Genomic DNA, 10,041 nt, shown 5'->3' with positions numbered 1-10,041 from the left:
AAACGCTGTGTAAGAAACGTACGAGAGGTACGAGAATCCAATTTACAGGGGAAATCCTGCCACAGGACGGCCTAACGCCACCGCCCGCTTCCGTGAAAGCGGGACCCTCAATCCTCAGGGGATTCATCTGCGCATGCGCACGGCCTCAAGCCGGCCATCTTCCAGGCTGTATTCCATCCCCCACCGAGAGCGCGCGAAAACTGCACGCACGCCTGCCGGGGACGCGCACGCACGCCCCGCCCCGCCCCGCGCGGCCCACGAATCCCGAGGCGGCTAGGCCCGGGTACTTCTGGCTCCGGGAGGTAATGCCCGCGAGGGCGGGGAACGCGGAAGAGGCAGAGACCGGCGCGGAGGAGGCGGACGCGGAGGAGGCGGACGCGGAGGAGGCGGACGCGGAGGAGGCGGACGCGGAGGAGGCGGACGCGGAGGAGGCGGACGCGGAGCAGTGCGGTTCGAAAAGTCCCACACGGAGGAGCCCGGCTCCCAGCAGGAGATGGAGGCTGGGCGGCCGCGGCCGATGCTGCGCTCAGTGAACACTCGCGAGCCGTCCCAGGTCATCTTCTGTAACCGCAGCCCGCGCGTGGTGCTGCCCGTGTGGCTCAACTTCGACGGCGAGCCGCAGCCCTACCCGACGCTGCCACCCGGCACGGGACGCCGCATCCATAGCTACCGAGGTAGGCGGGCCGCGGTCGCCCAGTCGCGCCCGGCCGCGCCGCCCCCTTGTCCTGGCCTCAACGAGCCCGGTGCTGAGCTGTGCCCAGCGCGCTGCCCAGCGCTCTAGGCCTGATAACAACGATAACGGTGGCTCGATCTCACCGAATTCCCGCCCCATCCGGGGAGGCAGGTGCTGTTGTCATTATTATTCCCATTTTACACTCGAGAAACTGACGTCCCAGAGAGGTTGTGACAGATCCAAGTAGACGCAGCTAGTGACAGAGCATTCTTCTTTTAAGAGTGCATAATTTGCATTTGATGATCGACCCCACGTGTATTCCATCCCTCATGCCTATTTGTTCAGTCCGTGAATGGGAGAATCCTACATTCTCCGATGTGCCCAGTGGGCCACGTCCGCATAGGGTCCCTGCCTTCATGGAGATCGCGGTCAAGTGGGGGAGACGAGACAAATGCATAAGTAGTTAAGAACAAGCCAGTGTCATAATTGCTGCCATAGGAACGGAGCTCAGCAGGGCACCTGCTCAGTGAAAGGGAGGGGTGTGTGCTTTGAGTTGGAACTTCGCAGAGAAGAAAGGAACTCCTGCATGATGAATGGGATCTTACTAACCCAAGACCGGAGTGGAGAGTTGTAGGCAGAGTGAACAGCATGGGCTAACACCTGGAGCCTGGGAAAGGGGAGAGGGTATGGAATGGTGGGAGAGGAAGTCTGAAAGGTGATCTTACCCTTAGGGAAATGGGGGCCACTGAAAGTTTTTAAGCAGGGAAATGACATTGCCTGATGTAATACTGAAAAGCTTACCCAGGTTGCAAAGTGGTTTGGAGGGGGAAGAGTACTGGTAGCAGTTAGGAAACTGTTGTAATAACCCAGGTTGGGGCTGTCTAGGCCTTACTGCATAAAGTGGCAGTAATCTTCCCTTGGTTTTCAAGAAGAGAAGTTACTGCTTGCTAAATTTTCACTCTCTTCCTCGGAGGATCCTAATGGATCTTTTTTCCTTGAGGGTCGCATACTCAATAATGCTCTTCAAACTTTTACACCGAAGTTCTGCTAATATTAAATGAGGAACAATGCAGTTCTTCCAGGCATTAACATTTCTGTAGTCTCCTATTTTATCTAGGAAATTGTGTGAATTTTGTATTCTCCAAAATTTATCTGTGCCTGATTTAATATAAACATTAAAAAAAATTACCACGTGAATGTACTTAATGTTATCGATACTAAACTGTACACTTAAAAATGGTTAATAGTTTTATGTTATGTATATGTTACTACAAGAAAAAAAAATTACTTCCTACTTTACATTTCTTAAATTTTCCCACCAAATCTTCAAGTAAATTTATGCCCCAGGAACACATGCTGTTTTTTATTCTGAGGCAGCCTCCTCCCTCCTTAAACAGAATCTTAGCCCTGGAATTTGGTCTCCTTCCAAGTGCCCCTCTCTCTCTCTCTCTTTTTTTTTTGCATAAGATGTGTTTATTTCTTAAATTCAGGTATAATTTACATAGAGTAAAATACAGATGTCTTAGGGTTTGATGGGTTTTGACAACACCTAGATCAAGTTACAGATTAGAATATTTTCGTCACCCCAGAAAGTTCTCTCCTACCCCTTTCACTCTTCTGATTTTTCACACCATTGACTAATTTTATATCTTTCTACAGAATGTACCCTTTTCTGTCTGGCTTTTTTCTTTCAACGTGATGTTTTTGTATCTTCTTGCTTTTGAGAAGCACAGTTCTGAGGAGCTGGTGACCTTTTCTCTCCTTTTAGTTTGCAGCCTTTGGTGTGATTTGCAGTTTCCGTACTTTGCTTTTGCACCAAGATAGCAGAAAGGGCCTGGGTTTTGGAGCCTCGCTGGAATACTTGCCCATCTCCTTACTGTCCCTGTTGCCTTGAGCAAGTCACTTGGCATTTTCAGACCTTTTTTTCTCATCTTTACCTGGATCTTTTGTGAGGACTAAATAAAATGACATTATTGGAATGGCTTTGTATGGTATTTAAGCAGAATGAGAGGCAGATATTTTCAGTGTCAGAGTGAGGAGATGAAGGAAATAGGTGTGTGGCTCCTTAACCTTTGCTTGTCTGAACAGGTCATCTTTGGCTCTTTCGAGATGCTGGGACATCTGATGGGCTCCTAGTTAACCAGACTGAGCTGTTTGTGCCGTCTCTCAATGTTGATGGACAGCCTATTTTTGCAAACATCACACTGCCAGGTACTGATGTTCCATCTTACTTTTTAAAAAGATAGGCTGTTGTATCCTAAGTAGAGGATAGGCCACTTGAAGGAGCCCAGTCATTAGTGATTTTTGCCTGATGCTGAGCAAGGTATCCAACCTTTCTGTGTCCTATTCTCCACCATGAATAAAGTGGAAGTAATTTACTTGTATGCTGTATGTTGGACAAAGATGTCGTGGTATCTCAGAAGCTCTTTGGGCTGGTCAAGGGTGGGCTAAATTAAAATACTTGATTGTAGAATTATGAATGCATTTTGTTTCGCTGGCCCTGGAGCAGAATTATGCCCTGGAGTCTCAGGAGAAAAAAAGGTGTAGAGAATGAGATACCATGGCTTATTTATTGACTTCTAGTGTTGTATCTTTTGGTGTAATTTAACCCAGTCAAGGTCACTGCGTCAATCAGGGGTTTTAAGAAGACTCACCACATTGAACGTTAGCTTCACAGCTTACCACTTGTTTAAAACTCAAGTGATTTTATTAGGTTGAACCCTTAGAAACTGATGATCTGTTGGGTTAAAAAAAACCCAAATACCTGCAGCTTCAAACGAGTATGTGTATGTAGGGTTCAAACTAGTATGTGTATTTAGATCCTGCTTTAAGGCAGTGGGTATACAGAAGTGAGCACTGGTAAGTTAAATGTAGGAAATTTTGCCTTAAAGGAGACCTTTAAAGAGTAAGTTCCCCGGTAAGTTTAAAATAGGATTTGAGTTCCCCCAAAATCCAGTTACACACTTCTTTGGTTATCTGTTGCTGTGTGACAGCTACCCCCAACCTAACAACCACCATTTTATTTGTTTATAATTCTGCAGCCGGGGCAGAGCTCAGCTCGGTGGTTATTCTGCTCACTGGTGATCACTGCCTTCTGCTGGCAGGTTGGCTGGGGCCTGGGCCTCTCTCCCGGGTCATCTCAGGGCCTGGCCCTCTTTGTATGGTCTCTCCTGCTGGGTAGCTCAGGGCTCCTGAGAGTGTAAAAGCAAACGTTGCCAGGGCTTCTTAAGGCTGAGACCCAGAATCGCCACAGCGTCACTGTGCCCACATTCAGTTAGTTAAAGCACATCCCAGGCCCAGCCCACTCTCGAGGAAAGTCCCTACACAGGGTCATGAATACTGTGGGATGTCTGTTGCGGCCATCACATTACATTCTGCCACAACCCATGTACTCACTTTTTTTGTCCAAAGCGAGGTCCAGCTGTTGCAAATGTAATTGCCACGGTCGGCAAAGCCTCTCACTCAGCCCTTGTCCTCAGGCCTGAGTCTGCTGCTGAGAGTCGGTTTTCTGCCCTTACAGTGTACACCCTGAAAGAGCGGTGCCTCCAGGTTGTGCGAAGCCTAGTCAAGCCTGAGGATTACAGGAGACTGGACATCGCGAGATCCCTCTACGAAGATTTGGAAGACCACCCAAATGTGTGGAAGGACCTGGAGCGGTTGACCCAGGAGCATATTGAAAATCAGCGGATGACAGAGGAGACTGAAAATTTTAATTGAAATTTACACTCCTGGGTCTCGGCTTTTGACAGTCCTGACAAGTCTTGATCTAGACCTAGGACTGGTCACTTTTTCTCGGCTTCAAAGTGTCTCATTCTTGGAGTCAAAAAGCTCCATTGCTTAAAAGAAAGTTAACTGACCTCACTACTGGGCGCTGTGATGTTTAAGGGCAACTATCACAAAATGTAATTTAATGCCTGTCCCTTCTAGAAGTATTTATGAAGGTAAAGTAGTTGCATTTTTGCCTTCTAGTGAGTCAGGGAAGTTTCTGTGTAAGGACTTTTGTGTAAGTAATTGAGTGAGAATTGTAGCTTATTCTTGAGTTGTAGGAAAGCAGTGACATCTGCTTTTCATTCCTGTGTTGTGGTTGGTGATGTCCCCGCATCCCACACTGAAAGACCAAGATGTCATTGGGGCAGGGGCATAGCGGTCTGCTCTTCGAGACTCCAGTGCCTCGCACGTTATGAGCCTTCCCTCAGTGTTTATTGAATGAACAAACCAGTGGCTACTTTGGTAGAAAGTGTTAGAGGTTTTCACCCTTTTTTTGAGGGCGGGTGGTAGTGGGGACCTTAAAGTATATACAGTAAACAAATGTTTTAAAGGGCATCAATTTTATAGAAAGCAGTTTTTATAATTTTCTAAGTTGTGGCTTTTCTCTGCCCACTGTTGTCGCAGAGCTGTTTTATTTCTGTTTCTAAGCCAGGATTAGCTTTCTACAGTTCTTATTGATGATAGCTTTTTTGAAACTTGCTAAGTGCACAGAAGATAGGAGATACTTGTTTAATCATAGTATTAAAGAGCTACTCCTAAAAAAAAAAAAAAAGGGGGGGCTTCCCTGGTGGCACAGTGGTTGAGAGTCCTCCTGCCGATGCAGGGGACACGGGTTCATGCCACGGTCCAGGAAGATCCCACATGCCGCGGAGCGGCGAGAGGCCACAACAGTGAGAGGCCCGTGTACCGCAAAAAAAAAAAAAAAAAAAAAAGAGCTACTCCTGTACTATAAATAGGTTTTTGCCAAATGTGGGTACTTCTGTTCCTTTTTGTAAATCCATGACATTTTTGTTCGATTCAGCAGTTTTTCATCTGGCAGGATCTGGTGACCCTTTGCACCTGGCTGGAGGAGAGGACAAAGCCCTCCAGCCTCTTGGAAGTTACTGCTAACACACTGTGGATTCAGAGGGTAGCCTGGAATGTTTTCTAATTTTATACATGTACAGATCCTTTCCGATAGGCTGGACTTAAATTCATTAAATTCAATACTTCTATCAGGCCTCCTTTTTTGGTAGCCAATCGTTAAAAAGACCAAAAAACTAAAAACAAAACTCTCCAATAGAGAAAATGTTGGAAGAGACAGAAAAGTAAAGGAAGAGAAAAGATCCAATTAGGTACACTACTTAAATACAACCACTAACTTAACATTTTGAACTTTTAGCCTTTCTTTGGCTTAGTTTTACGTAGTAGTTGAGATCATACTGGATATAAAGTTTTGTATTCTACTTTCTCATTTAACTTTATAACTTAAATATTTTTCCATGGTATTATAAGCTCTTCATAGACATGAGTGCAGCCTTCCTTTTATAAATAATGTTGGGATATTTCTTGGCATCTTTATTAGTTCCTTTGAGCACAGTTCCTATGCTCTGATATCAGGGTGAAGCGAGTGAATCAAACGCCGTACAGTTTTCCCACCTAATCTTATTCTCCTCTTTCAACATTCAGCAAGTAAGTGGGCTTTTTTGTTTTTCTTTAGCCTGTTGTGGTAGTCATTCAGTGACACACCTGTAATTTTTTATCTAATTTTTTTGTCGAACTGTTGGGTAGGGAAGAAGAAATGCTGGTACCGAGGCAGCCATACGATTTCGAAAGTGGGATAGGATGGGAGATTTAAGGAAGCCTGCTGGTGCTCGATTAGTTCAGTGTTGGTTTTATTATTTTTTAAACCTGTCTTTGTGTCAAAATGAGATTTCATGTTCCTGTCAAAACTTGCAATTTGAGTACCGTGTTTTTTGTGTTGTCCAAGGAAGATTGAAAACCTATAGCATGTATGTACTCATTTGAAATCTTAAGAATGTATTAAATGTATTACTTTTAAGAAACTGTGATCTTATCTATTTTGACTTTAAAAAAAGCTTTTTTGGATACATTAAATGGTGCTAAGTAAAGGAAATAGGTAAGGTGTGGTGGTGTCATTTGCCAGGCTCTTCTGTCTTGGAGAGGTGTGAAGGCCATGTTTGCTTAAAGGCTTAAGGGGGACGGTGGGGGGGGGGGGAGGGGGGAGCGGGCGGGGAGGTGGATGGACAAAGGCAAGAAACCTGCTTTCATTCTCAGTCCCTTCTCTTTCCAGCACTGGATTTTGTTTAAAACTTTGTTTCTTTTAGCTTTATTTTTCTTGTAAAAATGAAATATCACTGTAAAACATTTAAGCTCTACAGAAAAGTATTAAGAAAAAAAGCATTCACAGTTGGAACACAGGTGGTTTGTTTTTGTATTTTTTCATGAAAATAGAACCAACCGTAACAGACACCTCATACAGGTGGCAACTAAGTATATGAAAAGATGCTCCACATTATATATCATCAGGGAACTGCAAATTAAAACAACAGTGAGATACTACTACACACCTATTAGAATGGCCAAAAAAAAAAGAAAGGCCAAAATTCAGAACACTGACAATACTAAATGCTGGTGAGGATGTGGAGCAACGGGAACTCTCATTCATTGCTAATGGGAATGCAAAATGGTACAGCCACTTTGGAAGACAGTTTGGTGGTTTCTTACAAAACATATTCTTATTGTACCATCCAGTAATTGTGCTCCTTAGTATTTACTCAAAGGAGTTGAAAACTTATGTCCAAAAACTTGCACATGGATGTTTACAGCAGCTTTGTTCATAATTGCCAAATCTTGGAAGCAACCAAGATGTCCTTCAGTAGGTGAATGAACACATAAACTGTGATATAATGGAATAACTCTAATACAATGGAATATTACTCAGCATTAAGATGAAGTGAACTGTTAACCGTGAAAAGACACAGAGGAAATTTAAATGCATATTAGTAAGTGAAAGTAGACAGCCTGCCAATGCAGGGGACACGGGTTCGATCCTTGGTCCAGGAAGATCCCAATGCCGTGGAGCAGCTAAGCCCATGCACCACAACTACTGAGCCTGCACTCTAGAGCCCATGAGCCGCAACTCCTGAGTCCACGTGCTACAGTTACTGAAGCCCGTGTACCTAGAGCCCCTGCTCCACAATAAAGAGAAGCCACCGCAATGAGAAGCCCAGGCACCGCAACAAAGAGTAGCCCCTGCTCACCGCAACTAGAGAAAGCCCGCGCAGAGCAACGAAGACCCAACGTAGCCAAAAATAAATAAATAAATAAATAAAAATAAATAAGAGTACTGTCATCTTTGTTAAAAATAAATGATAAATAAAAAGGGGTAAGGGTGGGCTTCCCTGGTGGCGCAGTGGTTGAGAGTCCGCCTGCTGATGCAGGGGACGCGGGTTCGTGCCCCGGTCCGGGAAAATCCCACATGCCGAGGAGCGGCTGGGACCGTGGGCCATGGCCGCTGAGCCTGCGCGTCCGGAGCCTGTGCTCTGCAACGGGAGAGGCCACAACAGTGAGAAGCCTGCGTACCGCAAAAAAAAAAAAAAATAAGGGGTAGGGGGAGAGGGGGGGATGAATAGGTGGAGCACAGAATTTTTTTTTTTTTTTTGCGGTAGGCGGGGCTCTCACTGTTGTGGAGCACAGGCTCCGGACGCGCAGGCCCAGCGGCCATGGCTCACGGACCCAGCCGCTCCGCGGCATGTGGGATCCTCCCAGACCGGGGCACGAACCCGCGTCCCCTGCATTGGCAGGCAGACTCTCAACCACTGCGCCACCAGGGAAGCCCGGAGCACAGAATTTTTTAGAGCAGTGCATCTATTCTGTCTGATGTTATAATAGTGGATATATATCATTATAAATTCATCCAAGCCCACAGAATGTACAACACCAAGAGTGAACCCTAAGGTAAACGGTAGACTTGGGGTGATAATGATGTATCAATGTAGGTCCATCAATTGTAGCAAAGGTGCCACCCTGGCAGGGGCAGGTGTTAATAATGGAAAGGAGACTTTGTTGGGGGGGTGGGTGTGTGTGTGTGGGGGTGGGGGTGGGGGCAGGAGGTATATAGGAAATCCTGTACCTTCCTCTCAATTATGCTGTGAACATAAAACTGCTCTAGAAAATAGTCTATTAAAAAACAAGTGTTTAATATCTCACCAGGACTTATATTGAGAATGTGATAAAAACAACAACAGGGTACTCAGCTCACTAAGGCCGTGAAATAGATACTAGTGTTTTGCGTTCTTGAAATAGGAACACCAGTGAACTTTTCAGATACTTTCATGCTAGGTTTCTGTATCCCGTTCTTGGCTCCTCAGCCCTACTCTATGCTAGTCACTGAGCTGCCTGATACCCTTTCAACGTTTCCCCATTCTGTCAGCACACCTAAGCTCCCTGCCCCAACAGAACTTTTTCCTGGGGACTTTCCCCCATCACCACACATACCCAGTAATCCATTGGCAGATCACAGAAGAATGAAATATACTTGTGGTGATAACCAAAAGGGGTACTGGATAGGTAAATGAGAGAGAAACCCACAAAACTAGTTTCAGAGTTTGGAACATGAAACCTCAGGAGAGTACGAGTTGGCTTAACTTACACTAAATAGCAATACGCTCTCTCCGTATTCAGGTAGAAAACACAGAAGATTGTTTTGTTCCAGTTGGGAGAAGTTGAGTTCTTGAGGACTGGGCTGGCCCTGCAAATCCTTCTGAAAAACCCAGAGGAAATCATAGCGAACCATTTTATCCTCAGATAAATTGAAGGAGAGTTAATTGGGCAAAGGATAGCCTAGCAGCAGTTTGCTAGGGAGGACATGAGATGACATTCTTCACCTGGAGGAGGGTGATCAGATACCCCGGTCCAATGTGGGAATATTGAGAACTCATGCTGCAGTTATCCAGTGCTCAGAAGCGTCAGGTGGGAACTAAAGGGGAGGGTTATTCTAGCAGTTCTGGATTACCCTGTCCTGTAGCAACTGCAGAGAGTGGGGGGAATTTGGAGGGGGGTCTGGTGTGTCCTCGGGGTAGCAGTTTTCCAACTATTGGTTTATGGTTTTCCTTGATAGACTTTAGGACTTCCCTACCCTTCCTGTAGATGAGAAAGCAGACCCCTCTGGAACAGACCCCAATACTGGAAATAAATGTACATTAATAGGAAGTTGGCCAAATAAAGTATGGTGCTCCTAAATAAACTATTAAAAAGGAAAAGGTAGATGCTTATTTAAGGACATGAAAAACTGTTATTAATTGAAAAACATTTACAGAAAATTAATTGTTTTAAAATTTTTTATATTAAAAATTAATTTTATAGAGGTCTAAAAATATGTGAAAGTATATACAGCAAAGTATTAATAATGGTGGCCCATCCAGGATGAAATTATGGGAAGGTGTTCATTCTCTTTCTCTGTGTCTCTCTCTCTGAGATAATTGAGATAATGGAATAGATATAGATATATAGACATAGACATAGATATGGATATAGATATAGATATAGATATGTCTCTGCCCCAATTCCTGGCACAGAGCCCCTAAAACCCTTGTAAT

The 10,041-nt window shown here is 44.8% G+C and overlaps 1 protein-coding gene across 1 annotated transcript; it reads left to right on the top strand.

Moving 5' to 3' along the window:
- The first annotated feature begins 264 nt into the window (after positions 1 to 264).
- On the top strand, positions 265 to 6,486 carry VHL (von Hippel-Lindau tumor suppressor). Its single transcript, XM_032648675.1, has 4 exons — positions 265 to 437; positions 473 to 674; positions 2,762 to 2,884; positions 4,194 to 6,486. Exons 1-4 carry the CDS (start codon positions 306 to 308, stop codon positions 4,388 to 4,390), a joined length of 654 nt encoding a protein of 217 aa, XP_032504566.1. The 5' UTR covers positions 265 to 305; the 3' UTR covers positions 4,391 to 6,486.
- The last annotated feature ends 3,555 nt before the right edge of the window (positions 6,487 to 10,041 follow it).

Source organism: Phocoena sinus, chromosome 11, assembly GCF_008692025.1.
Source record: "Phocoena sinus isolate mPhoSin1 chromosome 11, mPhoSin1.pri, whole genome shotgun sequence".
Taxonomy (NCBI): Eukaryota; Metazoa; Chordata; class Mammalia; order Artiodactyla; family Phocoenidae; genus Phocoena; species Phocoena sinus.
This window is presented reverse-complemented; position numbering and strand designations above follow the sequence as displayed.